This window comes from Staurois parvus, unplaced genomic scaffold (genome assembly GCF_062004578.1).
Source record: "Staurois parvus isolate SC_StPar_1 unplaced genomic scaffold, SC_StPar_1.0 ptg001490l, whole genome shotgun sequence".
Lineage (NCBI taxonomy): Eukaryota > Metazoa > Chordata > Amphibia > Anura > Ranidae > Staurois > Staurois parvus.
Genome location: NW_028319286.1, coordinates 107,501 through 125,420, shown reverse-complemented (window position 1 = coordinate 125,420; position 17,920 = coordinate 107,501). Strand labels below are relative to the sequence as shown.

The 17,920-nt window shown below is 44.1% G+C and overlaps 1 protein-coding gene across 1 annotated transcript in view; it reads right to left on the bottom strand.

The window, feature by feature from the left end:
* Positions 1-17,920, bottom strand: part of MYLK2 (myosin light chain kinase 2) — a 55,355-nt gene that overhangs the window by 19,737 nt on the left and 17,698 nt on the right. The window contains exons 2-7 of the mRNA XM_089662538.1: positions 15,865-16,139; positions 8,514-8,782; positions 7,578-7,683; positions 6,345-6,438; positions 4,727-4,836; positions 3,528-3,669 (exon numbers count right to left, since the gene is read on the bottom strand). Coding sequence (XP_089518664.1) covers positions 3,528-3,669; positions 4,727-4,836; positions 6,345-6,438; positions 7,578-7,683; positions 8,514-8,782; positions 15,865-15,947 — 804 coding nt within the window. The 5' untranslated portion in view covers positions 15,948-16,139. The remainder of the gene's footprint in view (positions 1-3,527; positions 3,670-4,726; positions 4,837-6,344; positions 6,439-7,577; positions 7,684-8,513; positions 8,783-15,864; positions 16,140-17,920) is intronic.

Below are 17,920 nucleotides of genomic sequence, written 5' to 3'. Positions count from 1 at the left end.
TTGCATTTGATCAGGTCAGGGACAGGAATCTGCTTGATAGGGAGAGTGTGCCTGGCGTGGGGAGAGGTTCTAGAGGAGGAAGGACAGCATAGGGACTCTCATCAGAGTGACTGTGGGGAACCTTTCTGCTACTAGATCTTTAGCTGCATACTGCTCTCCAGCCACCCCCTGCGCCAGGTGCTGTTGGTCTCTATGCATCACTCTCTGCAAGCAGGGCAGTGGATAAGGGGGGACCACCGGTCCTCCTGTACAGGGCCCAGGCAGCTGGGTGAATCGAATGTGGGCAGGGAGGGCGTTCAGCGCGGGGTGAGTGGGGGGTTAATTACTGGAACCGATCCCCTGTATGGCTCTCACTGCAGCAGCTAAAAGCTGGCTTCTTCAGCTCTCCCACTGGCTTTCAGCTGCTGCAGAGAAAGCCATACAGGGGATCTGTTCCAGTAATTGCCCCCCTAACCCTCCCCTACCTGCTGCACCCATCACCCTCCCTGTGCACCATACGTTTCCCCCTGCTACCCAGGCCCCCCCGTTTGCCTTCACTCCCACAGTGCTTCTGGCTTCCCTTCTCTCCTTGCCACCAGCAGCTGAAAGCACACAATAGGACCCTTCAGGATGGAGAGTAGGGGAAGGGTCACATTTACCAGCCCCTTTCATTCCTGAATAAACACAATGAGTGATTGGTACCGATTCGAGGAGAGGGCCTTAACTGAGAATCCGAGAGAGAGCAGCATTAGAGATAGATGGATAAATATGAGAGAAGATATAGTTTAGGTAAAAGGAGGTGGATGAGGAAAGAGGAGGTGGATGGGGAAAGAGGAGGTGGATGAGGAAAGAGGAGGTGGATGGGGAAAGAGGAGGTGGAAGAGGAAAGAGGAGGTGGATGGGGAAAGAGGAGGTGGATGGGGAAAGAGGAGGTGGATGAGGAAAGGGGAGGTGGATGGGGAAAGAGGAGGTGGATGGGGAAAGAGGAGGTGGATGAGGAAAGAGGAGGTGGATGGGGAAAGAGGAGGTGGATGAGGAAAGAGGAGGAGGATGGTGAAAGAGGAGGTGGATGAGGAAAGAGGAGGTGAATGGGGAAAGTGGAGGTGGATGGGGAAAGAGGAGGTGGAAGAGGAAAGAGGAGGAGGATGGGGAAAGAGGAGGTGGATGAGGAAAAAGGAGGTGGATGGGGAAAGAGGAGGTGGTTGGGGAAAGTGAAGGTGGAAGAGGAAAGAGGAGGAGGATGGGGAAAGAGGAGGTGGATGAGGAAAAAGGAGGTGGATGGGGAAAGAGGAGGTGGTTGGGGAAAGTGAAGGTGGAAGAGGAGGATGGGGAAAGAGGAGGTGGATGAGGAAAAAGGAGGTGGATGGGGAAAGAGGAGGTGGTTGGGGAAAGTGAAGGTGGAAGAGGAAAGAGGAGGAGGATGGGGAAAGAGGAGGTGGATGAGGAAAAAGGAGGTGGATGGGGAAAGAGGAGGTGGTTGGGGAAAGTGAAGGTGGAAGAGGAGGATGGGGAAAGAGGAGGTGGATGAGGAAAAAGGAGGTGGATGGGGAAAGAGGAGGTGGTTGGGGAAAGTGAAGGTGGAAGAGGAAAGAGGAGGAGGATGGGGAAAGAGGAGGTGGATGGGTAAAATGGGTTGGGGGAATAGTGGAAGGGTGAGCAGGGGCAGGGGTAATATTGGGGTAAATGGAAATATGTATATGTGAAATATTTTTGCAAATGTGTTGTTCTTTTTGTACTGGAAAATCAAATAAAAGTTTAAATTAAAAAAAAATCCCCATTTTACATTAAGCTAAACTGAAACTGTTTTAATTAGGATTACTCACACATTGCAGATACAGTTGTGGCCAAAATTATTCAACCCCCAATGCTGTAAAGGGGTTTAGGGACTATAGTGTACATTTGGAATTGTATTCAGAATCAAATCCTACAAGGACGTTGTAACTACCCAAATGCAACTAAAATGACATCAATTGTTTATGTAATACAGTAGTAAATGGTTCTTATGTGGTTTCTTCATTGCCACAATTATTCAACCCCTTAAAGACTACCACTCTGAAGAACAGAGGTTCATACAGGTGCTTTCCATCAGGTATTGAAAACACCTGTGGATGTCACCGAGCAGCAATCAAGCATAATAAGCACCAATTAGGCAGCTTTAAAATGACTGTGATACTCAGCTCCTTCTAGACATTTACTGGTGTGGTTACAAACATGGTGAAGGCAAGAGAATGGTCCAGGAAGACAAGAGAAGAGGTGATTTCTCTTCACAGGAAGGGCAATGGCTATAAGAAGATTGCAAAGATGTTAAACATACCAAGAGACACCTTAGGAAGCATCATTCGCAAATTCAAGGCAAAGGGCACTGTTGAAACGCTACCTGGTCGTGGCAGAAAGAAGATGCTGACTTCGACTGCTGTGCGCTACCTGAAGCGTAGAGTGGAGAGAAGTCCCCGTGTGACTGCTGAGGAACTGAGAAAAGATTTGTCAGATGTGGGTACAGAAGTTTCAGCCCAGACAATAAGACGCACACTGCGTAATGAAGGCCTCCGTGCCAGAACTCCCAGGCGTACCCCCTTGCTGTCTCCAAAGAATAAGAAGAGTCGACTGCAGTATGCCAAAAGCCATGTGGACAAACCACAAAAGTTGTGGGATAGTGTTCTGTGGACTGATGAAACAAAATTAGAACTGTTTGGGCCCATGGATCAACGCTATGTTTGGAGGAGGAAGAACAAGGCCTATGATGAAAAGAACACCTTGCCTACAGTGAAGCATGGTGGAGGGTCAATCATGCTTTGGGGCTGTTTTGCTTCTGCAGGTACAGGGAAGCTTCAGCGTGTGCAAGGTACCATGAATTCTCTTCAGTACCAGGAGATATTGGATGGAAACGTGATGCAGTCCGTCACACACCTGAGGCTTGGGAGACGTTGGACCTTTCAACAGGACAATGATCCCAAGCATACCTCCAAGTCCACTAGAGCATGGTTGCAGAGGAAAGGCTGGAACATTTTGGAGTGGCCATCGCAGTCACCAGACTTAAATCCGATTGAGAACCTCTGGTGGGACTTAAAGAAAGCAGTTGCAGTGCGCAAGCCTAAGAATGTGACTGAACTGGAGGCCTTTGCCCATGAAGAATGGGCGAAGATACCCGTAGATCGCTGCAAGACACTTGTGTCAAGCTATGCTTCACGTTTAAAAGCTGTTATAACTGTAAAAGGATGCTGTACTAAGTACTAAGATTGAATGTCACTTGGGGGTTGAATAAAACTGATAATGCTGTGAGCACAGAAAAGACATTTGTGGTTATTTCATTATAACTGTTATGTTATATTTGTCTGACCTACAAGTGCCTCTTTAATGTAAATGTAAGCAAGATGACTGAATGATCAAAAGCAATGTCAAACTGGCCAAAACACTCAATTTCAGTGGGGGTTGAATAATTTTGGCCACAACTGTATGTGTCTGAATTGGCATGTCCAGTATATCAGCGCTTCCCTTCCCATGTGGTCAGCCAACTCCTCAATCCAAGCCACACGAGAACACAGAATTACCTTTAAGTCTAGGTGCAGCACATACATCTGATGCATGTAGAAGATTCCCTCACATATCTGACGCACAAACACCATGGCATCGACCTCCATTAGCTGATAACTGTCATCGATGATCCTCTCAAACAGCTCCCCTCCGCCCACACTGTGCCCAGGGCAGAGTTGGAAATTTCCAGTGGAATGGATCCAGCGAGTTAAGGCAAAATATAGATGGAGGAACATGGAATAAAAGGCACATTAGAACAATATCATAACCATCATTTCATGTTCTGATGATAAAGTTCCCCAACAGAGATATCAATAAAGACCTAAGTGAGGGCCTAGCCCTTTGCCCTCCAACATGGAAGAAAAATATATTTGAAATATATTTTAAAAATATTCTTCCCAAATATATTGACATATATTTGAAATACTACAATCTTGGCCATATTATTATTATTATACAGGATTTATGGCGCCAACAGTTTGCTCAGCGCTTTACAATATAACAGGAGACAATACAGCAACAATACAGTTCAAGAGGATTAGGAGGGCCCTGATCCTGGGAGCTTACAATCTAAGAAGGATTCAATATATATTTCAATATTCAATATATAATTCATATTGAATCAGGGGCGGACTGACAAATCATGGGGCCCCCGGGCAATAGGGGTCATGGGGCCCTTGTGTCCTTGCCCAAACTCAAAAAAGCCTATTAAAAAGTACCAGGAGCATCTCATGGGGCCCCCTACTGACCCCGGGCCCTCGGGCAGTGCCCGAGTTTCCAAATGGTCAGTCCACCCCTGTATTCATTATATATTTCAATAAATAAATATATATATACTCATTTGGTCAAAGGGCCAAATTAGATAATAGCTTGTCTTTATCCATCAGGTATGTACTTATGTTACAATTTTTCTCTCTTTCACTGCAATTTCATCTGCATGCCCAGCTGTTTCAACATCTATAAAGACTTTTAGGTTTATTAAAAAATAAACTTCTAAACCCACTGTTGTAGAAAAAGAGCCAAAAGGTTTGTTCTGAAATAGGAGAGGGCCAGAGTCTGCACTTGAGGCATTCACTTACGTACTTATGTACATACCTGTGCAAAGAAAGAAATGATTGCACCGAGAGCAGCATGTTACTGCCCTCCAGTATTCTGAGGCGGCTACATTTTGTAGGCACTGGTGATAAACGAGGAATAGAAGAGAAAAAGAACTCACTATTCTAGCAATAAGAAGATCTCATTAGGGGTTTCGATAGCATCAAACATCTGGATGAGATTGAGGTGATCCAACTGGTTCATTACATTTATCTCATTCAGAGCCATTTCCTGCAGAGAGAGAAGGAAAGGAGGGTGGAATGAGGTGTTAATAAAAAGAAAGTGTGAGAGGGGCCTGCAGAGAGAGTAAGACAGAAGAAAAGAGAGAAGGAAAAAAAGTGAAGAGGTATGAAGAAGACAGGAGACAAGAGAGAAAAAGAAAAGAAAGAGAGGCAAAGGGAGCAGAAAGAAGAGAGGGGAGCAGAGAGGAGTGGATGGAGGATAGGTAAGGGGAGTGGATAGAAAGAAAATGAGAGGAAGAGAAGAGGAGAAGAGGAAGAGGAGGGGAAGAGAAGAGGAAGAAGAGAGGAGAAGAAAAAGAGGAGGGGAAGAGAAGAGGAAGAGGAGGGGAAGAGAAGTGGAGAGGAAGGGAAGAGGAAGTGAAGAGAAGAGGAACAGAAGAGGAGGAGGAGAAGAGGAAGGGAAGAAGAAGTCAAGAGAAGAGAAAGGGAAGAGGAAGTGAAGAGAAGAGGAAGAGGAGAGGAACAGAAGAGGAGGAGGACAAGAGAAGAGGAAAGAAGAGCAAGAGAAGAGGAGAGGAGGAGAAGAGGTGAGAAAGAGGAGACAAGAAAAAGAGGAAGAAAAATAGAAAGAAGGAGAGGAGAGGAGAGAAGGAAAGGAGGGTGGAATGAGGTGTTAATAAAAAGAAAGTGTGAGAGGGACCTGCACAGAGAGTAAGACAGAAGAAAAGAGAGGAGAAAAAGTGAAGAGGTATGAAGAAGACAGAAGAAAAGAGAGAAAAAGAAAAGAAAGAGAGGCAAAGGGAGCAGAAAGAAGGGAGGGGAGCAGAGAGGAGTGGATGTAGGATAGGTAAGGGGAGAAGATAGAAAAAAATGAGAGGAGAAGGAAGAGGAGGGGAAGAAAAGAGGAGAAGAGGAGGGGAAGAGGAGAGGAAGGGAAGATAAGAGGAGAGGAAGGGAAGATAAGAGGAGAGGAAGAGAAGAAGAAGGGAAGAGGAACAGAAGAGGAAGAGGAGAGGAACAGAAGAGGAGGAGGAGAAGAAGAGAAGAGGAAAAGAAGAGCAAGAGGAGAGGAGGGCAAGAGGTGAGGAAAAGGAGACAAGAGAAAGAGGAAGAGGAATAGAAAGTGGAAGAGAAAGAAGGAGAGGAGAGGAAAGAAGGGGGAAGAGAAAGAGAAGAGACAGTAGTGGAGGGAGAAGTGGAATAGGACAGATGAGGGGAGATGATAGGGAAGAGTAGAGAAGGAGATACAAGAGAAAAAAACAAGAAAAGATGAGAAAAGAGAGGAGTGATGAGAGGAGGAAAGTAAGGAGAAGAGTGAAGGAGGGAGAGAAAAGGAAAGGAAGGAGGAGTGAGGAGAGGAGTGATAAGGGGAGTAGAGAGAAGAGAAGAAAGGAGTGATGAGGGGAGTGATGATGGGAGAGGACAGGAAAGGAGAGAACAATAGGAAGAGAGATGGAACGAGAAAGAAAAACAGATGGCAGCCCTCGCAGGGGACAAAGCTACACACAGAAGGATGACATGTTGCAGACGTGAACATTTTGGGCCTCCCACATTTACCCTGTCTCGTTCACTCTGGACTTTCAGAACTTTAGCTACAAGTTGCATACCGGTTGCCTTCTCTGTGCAGATGTGGACTTCTCCAAACCGGCCCCTAAATGTAGAATGGACACCATGACATATGAGACACATCCTGTACTGGTGACAAATCTCTGTACACTGGTCCTGCAATGTCTTACTGGCTGCCATGTTCTGTTAAAATCAGTAGCAAATTGGCCCTGTTTATTCTCCTCTTCTATTATCTGGTCCTATTGGCCTACATTCACCGTTGTGACTGTACAATGTACGGTATATACATTATGTAAAGCGCTGTGTAAATGGACAGCACTATATAAGTACCGGTAATAAATAAAAATAGTAAATTCACATTTTGTGTTTATCATGATGTGCATTTTACTCACATTACCCAAAGATGCATTTTGCTGAGAAAAAATAAGAAACAAGTCGAATTTTGTATTTTTGCACCATTCTTTCACTAAACAAAATCAAAGAGATGTAATTGTAGCCTTAGAGACTGCACGGGAAGCAGCCTAAGCAGGTCAATCCAGACCTAGGCCAGAAACTGCAGCTGTTCTTGGGGTATTCCAAGGAGTTCCAAGACCAGCAGGGAAATACATTCCCCCTAGGATCTCCCTTGACCTGGAAATGCCTGGGAAAGCTCCAGAATTAGTCTTTCTCTCCATGTAAAAGGTTTGAGTCATATCAACTAACCGTGGTTCAAATCTGAAGTCTTTTTACATAACTAATCCTGGAAAGCAAGGCCCCATAGGCTTCTTTGGAAGCGTAGGAGAATGTATGTGCCTCTAATGGAATTTTCTCCTCTTGAAGACCCCTTTTTACTGCTTGTGAACATGGTCCTTATGTACCAGAGCTGCTTTGGTGAAGGAACCATCTCACCTAAACTTCAAATGGGCCGTCCACTAGTTTCAACTTCCATCAAAGTTTGGATATCTAAAATTCAGACCTTCAGACTACTACAACTGTGTTCTGCTTGAGCCAGAACACAATACAAGAGCAGTAAAAGAGGACCTTTGCCACCATATCATCTCAGCTCTGGAACTAGTTTAGTTTTGTTTAGAATTTCTGTCAAATTTTTACAACTATCTCTAGTTATGCTGCTGAGAGTTCATCCCCTTTTGTCCAAATCTCAAAAGGTTTTTTCTTTTTAATTTTTTTTTTACTAAACTTTTTATGAACCTGTTCAAAATGTCCAACTAAGCCGCTCTCTCTTACCCGCCAAGAATGTCATCCATGTTTAGGTCATACAGATCTGACATGCTTTCGGTCCGGAGAGACACAAAGCGATGGGGAAAGGGGGCTGGGGGAGGGGGACAATCATCTGTTGAAAAATAAGAAGCATGTGACCTTAATGCAAATATAAAACACAGGAATATCTATACTACCCAACAGTTCCAAGTTCTGGACTTTTATGGGTCAGGGCATTCTCAGGAAATTGGCTAATGATGGAATTGGGTCAGTCATGGGCAGGCTTGGGTGGAGTCAGTGGCATATTTAGGTTTTGTGCTGTCCTTGGCAACACGAAATTGCGCCCCCCGGAAAGAGCCTGACATTGACCAACAACACCCCTGGCCCCTCCCCACCCGAGAGAGCCTTCCACTACCATCGCCCCCATACACCGTCCACTCCCCTCCCAGCGAGAAAGAAAAAGACACCTTCACAGCTCTGGACATCCCCGGGAACAAGAGTCAAGCAGCCCGCGGCCTCTCTCAGATCCAACCTGGTGCCCAAGCCGCATGTGTCCCCTCTTCCAGGGGGGCAGTGCTGCCCCCTGAAAAATGCCACCCTAGGCAAATGTCTTGTTTGCCTTGTGGTAAATACGCCCCTGGGTGGAGTTTTGGTTGAGTTATTGAGTTGCTGGTATGTCAACCTGCCTCAAGTTAAAGAGAACTAAGTGCCAGTCTGTAAAATCTTTTCATTTGCATGCAGTCCCTGCTTCTATCAGTGTCCCATATGTTGCAAACCTACCTTTTTCCATGTGCTTGCACTGTTTACTGATTAAACATCCCACCCACTGCTTGAAACATGAGACTGCCAGAAGCACCAGATGCATTGATAATGGATGGTTCTTGCTCAGACAATTCCTTTACAAGTATTTCAGCTGTGCATGTGCTATTTTCCCAGACTTGTGCTTTCCCTTCCTGTACCCACCTATAATCTGGAAGACATCTTCACCAATGATGACAACGGGGCTCTGTAGGTCAAACACCCCAGGGCTTGGGGGGACACCAAAGTTGACTCCAGGGTTTGGCAATGATAAGTTCTGCGTTCCAGAGTCTAGCTGTGTTTTGTCCATTTCTGTCTCCGACTTCTCTGTGCAGGTCTCCAGTTTCAGATTTATCTTGGGATGCTGGACTTCAGAAGGATGTGATTTATCTTTTTCTAGAGGAGCATTGTTCACATTGGTTTTGTTTTCTGACCTAGAAGAAGGTGAAAACATGTCGATAAACAAGTTTAAAAAACTCTAGGGGTGCATTTACAAAGCAGAGGTATAACTGTCCTGCAGCCATAACACTGGTGTAAAAACCAAACCAAGCTGGTGGAGCACAATAGTAATGAAGAGAAGTTGATGGAAACAACAGGAGAGCCAGGTTTTGTGACCTATTTCCCCAATCACGGGACTCTTTCTACAATCACGGAGCTCTTTCTGCCACGTTAAAACTAACTCCATGGGGCAACGCAGACTATACACCACAGCCTGTATGTTATGAATGTGCTGTGAACTGCGGGCCCTAATTTGCGGACCCCAATGGAATAGAATGAAGAATGGATAGTGGCATCTAATCTTCATTATAAATTAGTCCCAAAGTGTTTTTACTGAGTGAATTGCAGTAGTACAAGATTTCCAATACGGATTTTAATTGATAGTATTAGCACATTAGAGTTTTATTTTGCAGATGTTTTTCATCTAGACATTGACAGTGATCTGGTAACTCTGGTTTCTGATACAGAAGAAGAATTCCATAAAACCCACCACAGGCTCCTTGCAGAAATTTAAAACTGATCAGTGAACCATCAGGCAGAAAGAAATTCAATTGCCTAGGGGTTCAGAAGGCAGACCCCCTCCCCTTCCAAGTCAACATGTCAGGAGCTCTCTAGATTTTACTTGGGGTGGATAGCACAGAACTCAGATTTATTTAGGCTCCATACACACGGGGCGTTTTGATAACGCTGGTAATGTTAGCTGTGTAAAGTCACGTTAAAAACATGAGTTTTTCAGCTTTTTTTTAGCGTTTTGACATTAGCGTGTAGCTGAGTTTTGCCGCGTTTAGCGGCATTCTCCGCACTTGCATTTTTAGCGGTGTTTTGCCGCGTTTTCCGGGTTTGTGTTTTTTTTTCCGACAAAAATTTGGGGGGGTAAAAAAAAGTCCAAAAACCCCGCTTTGCGGCATTTTGCCACGTTTTTCAGCATCCGAGTGTTTATACAGCTAAAAAAGTCCTCTAGAAACCCACTAGTTCTGGGTTTTTTTCCAGCCAAAAAAGTTGATTACAGTCTACGTGTATAAGAGTGTAAAAATGGTGGTTCAAATAAATAAACACAAGTGATAAACTGAAAGTGGCTCGCTATGATAAGCGTAAATAAATACGTGCAACTGTAAAAGTCAATAAACAGACAAAAAAATGTTCATATAATGGTGAAGGTCTGACAGACACCGGTCAGAGAATTGTACCGCATAAAGATCCTGTTGCACAGGTGATATCAAAGGATTTTGTGTGACTTTAACCCATGTGACTTTAATTCATGCAGGGGATATGATAAAAATGCGCACTCACCAGATGCGCATAGTAAAAGTGCAATATGTTAAATCATATAATGATTGTAAGGTCTGCAGGAAGCCCCCTTTAAGTGGACCAGACAAGCAGCATAGGAAGAGACTCCCTCCTCTGGATCTGGGACTGCTTTGCAACTGTTCTCTGGATAGAGTCCAGCCACTCTCTAAGATAACCGCTGGACCTTCGTGAGGCTCCGGCAGCGTGACGTCACGGCGTACGGCTCCTCCTTGACGCGTTTTGTGCTCACGCATGTTATCAAAAGGGATGTGCATTTTTGCTGGGGATATAATAAAAATGCGCACACTCACCAGATGCGCATAGTAAAAGCGCAATATGTTGAATCATATAATGATTGTAAGGTCTGCAGGAAGCCCCCTTTAAGTGGACCAGACAAGCAGCATAGGAAGAGACTCCCTCCTCTGGATCTGGGACTGCTCTGCAACTGTTCTCTGGATAGAGTCCAGCCACTCTCTAAGATAGCAGCCGAACCTTCGTGAGGCTCCGGCGGCGTGACGTCACGGCGTACGGCTCCTCCTTGACGCGTTTTGTGCTCACGCATGTTATCAAAAGGGATGTGCCTGTTATTATTGTTATATTGTTATACCTATTGTTTATGTATGTTATATAAGGTCTTTGGGTTCCTTTTTAGTGCACATGCTGCTAACCCCATTGGAATCCTGAGCGCTCGCTGATTTCTCATTACAGTCTATGTGTGCATGGACACCTAGGATAACATGCTGGGGGGGTTACTAACTGTAGAAAAAAACATCAAAAGCCAAAAACAGCCGCTGTAAAAACGTCCCGTGTGCAGGAGGACTTAAACTGGATGATTTTCTAGCTATATCACAGTTGTATTAGTATTAACAATGATTGAGGCCAAAGAAAAAAAAAGAGATGACAAAAGAAGGGGCCACAGAAAAAAACGCAATTCCGCTTGGGGGGGGGGGGGTTAAATGAAACTAACACCTTTTGGGGAGTTAAGTTCCGCTTTAACAATAATTTCAAAAGTATATTTTAAACATTTTTTTTTTTTTTGACATAATTGTACTCAGTGATCCTGCCATGAAAACCCTTTCATTGGGTGAAAACACTCTGTCCCTGCACCAGTGGTGTGTTTAGGTTTCCTGCTGCCCTAGGCAACACAAAAATTGGCTCCCCTCCCCACGGAGAGACCCTGACACCGAACAACAGCCCCCTCCCCCACGAGGAGAGCCTTACATTGACCAACAACACCCCAGCCCCCCCACCCGAGAGAGCGTTCCGCTACCAACGCCCCCCATACACTGGCAACCCCCCACCCCAGCAAGACATAAGACACTCATCTTCACAGCTCTGGACATCCCCGGGAACAAGGGTCTGCATACATCATCAAGCAGCCGTGTTGCGTGTGTCCCTTCTTTCTTTCCTTCTTTCGGGGGACGGCGCTACCCCCCCCCTGAAAAATGCCGCCCTAGGCAAATGTCTTGTTTGTCTTGCGGTAAATACACCCCTGCCCTGCACCCTGGAAGATGGGCTTCTACAGTACATGGGGAATATGTTATATTGTAAAGCGCTGAGCAAACTGTTGGCGCCATATAAATCCTGTATAATAATAATAATATGTGTGGCCATTTTACACACATTACTCAGTTATAGTCCACTTCTAAGGAAACCCGCCCCGAAATGCCATTTAGCCAGGGGCGGACTGACCATTTGGGAACTTGGGCACTGCCCGAGGGCCCGGGGTCAGTAGGGGGCCCCAGGAGATGCCTCTGGTACCTTTAATAGACTTTTTTGGGTGTGGTTTGAGTGTGGGCAAGTACACAGGGGCCCCATGATCCCCTATTGCCCGGGGGCCCCATGGGTTGTCAGTCCACCCCTGGATTTAGCCATTACTGATGTAGAAATGAAGTGGCTGCAAACAGGAACAACACTGGGTGAAAACAGTTTTTTACATTATGCAGCTTTAGCCCGGGTTCACATATATGCGGTACATCGCATGTGAGTCGCACAGGAACCGCACCGCATTCCTGTGCAAATCACATGCGATTTGTGTGCGGTGCGATCAGAGCCATACATTTTGTATGTCTCTATTCGCACTGCACCCGCACAAAAAACGTACAGGACCCTTTTTTTGGGTCCGCACTAGAATCGTATCGCACGAGTATTCACTCCTATGCGATCCGATTCTGCACATCGCACCGCGTTTTGCGGACCGCTTTCAGGGTGTTGTTTACTTAACATACACACCCGTATCGGTTCGTATGAACGGGGTGCGATTCTGATGCGGTGCGGAGTTAGCACTGAAAACGCCGCGAATTCCGCACCGCATCAGTGTGAACCAGATCTTACTGGAAAGGAAGTCAGGTGTGCGCTGAAAATTATTACTCCTTACTATGCCCCATGAATAAAAATGATCCTCTGTCCTGATAATCTCCTGAAGCCATTACACTTTTATCCATGAACGGTAATAAAAATTCTTTCAGTTAAAGTAAACCTATACTTAGAAGCTACCAAGCTGAGCTAAGCATTCACTGAGAAGTGTTTGCACATTTTGTGTTTTCCTAAGCACCCTGGGAGCTCCTGAACTCGGGGCTCTCAGTTTGCAATTGGCATCCTCCAGCTACGAAGTTGGAGCTCTGCCGCAACATATCCTTAGGTGCAAAGCTCTGAGTCTCTCTGACCAAAAGAAAAGGTCTCATTGCAGAAGTACATGCCATGGGATAGATACTGAGTTGGAAATCAGTGCCTGCATGCAGCTTCTCGGGGTGCTCAGGAAGATAACTAAGGTATGTGAGAGCTAGAGGATTTTGTTGCCATAACTGGGATCTGTGTGTTGTCATTTTGGTGAAACTAAATTAGTGCACCTAAATAAGCCTTAAGGGCTCATGTACACGGGGCGTTTGGAAAACTCCTCTGACCGCTGGAAAACGTAGGTCAAAAAACATCAGTTTAGCCACGTTTATGCACATTTAACCGCATGCCGCCCAGCCACTGTACATATACGGTGGCAGGGCGGCACTCACAGGCAAAACCACGTTTTAAAACGTACGGTTTGTAAACAAATAGGGGGCGCGCGCGAGGCGCGCTGCCGCCCTATTTGTCCTGTGGATCACCGCCGCAGATGTCAGTTGCCGGGTCACAGCTGCTCATTAGTGGCTATGTCCCGGCGATCGGCGGTAAACGGTGACAGAGAGCACAGCTGCAGTAGCTGTGCTGTCTGTCACTTCCCTGTCAGCTCGAGGATGAGCTGATCGAGAAAGAATAGTTTCACTTTCTCGATCAGCCTTGTCCCGCCCAGTACACACCCCCGCCCCCTAGTAAAACACTCCCCTCACTCCTATAACCCTTCCCTGCTAAATAAAGTTAACCCCTTCCTCCCCATTGCCATTAGTACAGTGTCAGTTTTTTTTTTTTTGCACTGATCACTGTATTAGTGTTTTTGGGGATGTCAGTGACCCCAAGTCAGTACCCCCCAATGTCAGAATGTCCGCCGCAGTCCCGCCATAAGTCGCTGCCATAATTCGCTGGTCGCCACCATTATTAGTATAAAAAAAAACCTAAGAATCCCAGTATCTTTCCCGCCATTTGTAAACGCTATAACTTTCACGTAAACCAATTAATTTACACGTATTGGTTTTTTTTTTAGCAAAGACATGTCACAGAATGCATTTTGGCAGAAATTTATGACTAAATTTGATTTTTGCATTTTTTTTTTACTGGACATGTTTTATAGCAAAAAGTCCAAAATATTTTTTTTTCCTCAAAATTGTCAGCCTTTTTTTTTATAGCGCAAAAAATAAAAACCGCACAGGCAATCAAATACCACCGAAAGAAAGCTCAATTTGTGGGGAAAAAAAGGATGTAAATTTCATTTATGTACCATATTGCATGACTGCGCAATTGTCCGTTAAACTAGCGCAGTGCTGTATAGCAGAAAAATGGTGTAAATTGCAGTATCTATACCATAGTTTGTAGACGCTATAACTTCCACACAAAGCAATCAATATACACTTATTGGGATTTTTTTTACCAAAAACATGGAGCAGAATACATTTTGGCCTAAATTTATAACCAACTTTGAGTTTACTATATATTTTTTATAGCTGAAAATAAAAAATATTGTTTTTCTTCAAAATTTTTGGTGTTTTTTTGTTTATAGCGTGAAAAATAAAAAGCACACAGGTGATCAAATACCACCGAAAGAAAGCTCTATTTGTGTGAAAAAAAGGACGTAAATTTCGTTTGGGTGCAGCATTGCATGACCGCGCAATTATCAGTTGAATTAGTGCAGCGCCAAGTAGCAAAAAGAGGCCTGGTCATTAAGGGGGGTAAATCCTCCGGAGGGCAAGTGATTAATGCACGTTTAGAAGCATTTGTAGCCTCCCTAGTGGTCTGATTCTGTCCATATTTCTGTGCTCAAAGCGGTACATTTTTTTGCATGGAAATATGTAGTTTTTCTATTGTAGGCCTGTCATTTTTTTAGGAATAACTCACTGAAATCTCTCCGAACAAGAGCCTAGTAAACATCTCGGGTCTGTGGAGCGGTATATTGCATGTGATTCACACAGCAACCACACCGCATTCCTGTGCCAATTACATGCGATTTGTGTGCGGTGCGATTGGAGCCATACACAATTGCACCGCACCAAAAAAAGGTGCAGGACCCTTTTTTGGGTCCGCACTAGAATAGGATTGCATGGCTATTCACACCTATGCGATCCGATTCTGCACATCGCACCGCGTTTTGCGGACCGATTTCAGGGTGTTGTTAACTCAACCTACACACCCGCAGCGGTTTGCATGAACGGTGTGCGATTGTGATGAGGTGCGGAATTCACACAGAAAACGCTGCAAATTCTGCACCGCATCAGTGTGAACCCAAGCCTAATTCAGTTATTAGTTGTCATCAGAACAGTTCTCCCTATTGGAAGCATTACCTTCAGCTCCCAAATTCTAGATTAGGTCTCACCTAACAGGGGTTCTAGCCCTTCTGAATTCTAGGAAAAAAGTGGCTCTCGATGCACTTTAATGTTTCTCTTTAAATGCTTGAGAACAGCCGCGGCGCTGCCTGGCTTGCATGATGCCTTTGTTTCTTCCAGTGCATGGCCCGTTCCAACAAGGTTCAGGTGTGATCAGTGGTGTATTTAGGATTTGTGCTGCCCTAGGCAACACAAAAATTGAGCCTGACACTGACCAACAGCACCACTGTCCCCCACCTGGGAGAGACTTCCACTACCCTCCCCCCCATCAATAGAGAGACATCCATCCAGGGGCGGACTGACAACTCATGCGGCCCCCTTATGAAAAAGGTACCAGGGGCATCTCATGGGGCCCCCTACTGACCCCGGGCCCTCGGACAGTGCCCAGTGTTTCCAAATGGTCAGTCCGCCCCTGCACCCATCTTCATCTCCAGACATCCCCAGGAATGAGAGTCAGGCTCTACATACACCATCAAGCAGTCCGCAGCCTCTCTCGGATCCCATCTGGTTCCCATGGAATACGTATCCCTTTTTCATCCTTTCTTCTGGGGGGGAGGTGCTGCCCTCCTGAAAAATGCTGCCCTGGGCAAGTGCCTTGTTTGCCTTATGGTAAATACGCCCCTGGGAGTGATGCATTGGAGGCTACTATCCAAGTTGTCTCAATGCAATCCAATGCATATGGCACTTTCTTGAAAATTTTAGGACAGTGTGATAATCTAAAGACGTATTCACACCAACTTCAACCCTGTTCAGCAACTTTGCGTTACCTGTGTGCAGCTGCTGTTGGTGCCGCCTCCTTAATTTGGCCGATCTTCTGTCCCTTCTTCTTCGTGCCGGAGGAAGGATCCATAGCCACTCCAGAAGCGGCCTTTGATGCAGCTCTATTTGTCCCCTGTTCTGTAGTTGCACGCCTCTTCTTATTGGACTAGTATTGGCTGTGTCTTCTCTTATGCCTGGATCTGTGGGGGTCCCCAGAGCCCCTCTCTAATCCTCAGCTGTTCTGGTGGAAGCTGTGGGATTATTTTGTTGTCCGCTCTACTCCCTAAAAGAAAAACATCCTAGTGTTAGATCTTCGTGTTACAATGACCCTCGCTGCTGATACCATTACACGGGATGGAGAAGAGGACAGATAAAGGCTCATCTGATCAGCTTGTTTCCTGATTAATCCCGTACAGGGCCGGATCTAGCCTATCGCATCTGGGGGTGCAATAAAAAAAGTCAGGGGGCATAATGTCAACACTATGTGTGTGACTCACTATATATATACTGTATGTGGAAATGGGCTTTTATTACAAAATATACGAAAAATATTTTTAAAAATACATTTTCAAATATATGTCTTTAAAAATACATTTAATCTACATTTTTGGAACGCATTTACAAATATATGTAAAAATTACTTTCTTATATGTTAAAAAAAATCTGAAGAATATATTTAAATTTCATATATTTTGTAATATATACAAAACACATTTCAACATGCAGTGTGTATATATATATATATATATATATATATATATATATACACTGTATATAAATATATATACTGTATTATTATTATTATACAGGATTTATACAGCGCCAACGGTTTGCTCAGCTTTTTACAATATGGTGGGAGACAATACAGTAACAATACAGTTTTAAAAATGCACTTTTATTACAAAATATATGAGAAATATTTTTAAAAATACATTTTCAAATATACTGTATGTCTTTAAAAATACATTTAATCTACATTTTTGGAATGCATTTACAAATATATGTAAAAATATATGTTAAAATTACTTTTTTATACATTAAAAATATTTTACATATACTTTGTAATATACACAAAAAGCATTTCAACATGCAGGATAGATAGATAGATAGATAGATAGATCAGGGGCGGACTGACCATTTGGAAACTCGGGCACTGCCCGAGGGCCCGGGGTCAGTAGGGGGCCCCATGAGATGCCCCTGGTACCTTTTTCATGGGCTTTTTTGAGTTTGGGCAAGGACACAGGGGCCCCATGATCCCCTATTGCCCAGGGGCCCCATGAGTTGTCAGTCCGCCCCTGAGATAGATAGATAGATAGATAGATAGATAGATAGATAGATAGATAGATAGATAGATATGGGAGGGATAGATAGATAGATAGATAGATAGATAGATAGATAGATAGATAGATAGATATGGGGGGGATAGATAGATAGATAGATAGATATGGGAGGGATAGATAGATAGATAGATAGATAGATAGATAGATAGATAGATAGATAGATAGATATGGGAGGGATAGATAGATAGATAGATAGATAGATAGATAGATAGATAGATAGATAGATAGATATGGGAGGGATAGATAGATAGATAGATAGATAGATATGGGAGGGATAGATAGATAGATAGATAGATAGATAGATAGATAGATAGATAGATATGGGAGGGATAGATAGATAGATAGATAGATAGATAGATAGATAGATAGATAGACATGGGAGGGATAGATAGATAGATAGATAGATAGATAGATAGATAGATAGATATGGGAGGGATAGATAGATAGATAGATAGATAGATAGATAGATAGATAGATAGATAGATAGATATGGGAGGGATAGATAGATAGATAGATAGATAGATAGATAGATAGATAGATATGGGAGGGATAGATAGATAGATAGATAGATAGATATGTGAGGGATAGATAGATAGATAGATAGATAGATAGATAGATAGATAGATAGATAGATATGGGAGGGATAGATAGATAGATAGATAGATAGATAGATAGATATGGGGGGGATAGATAGATAGATAGATAGATAGATAGATAGATAGAT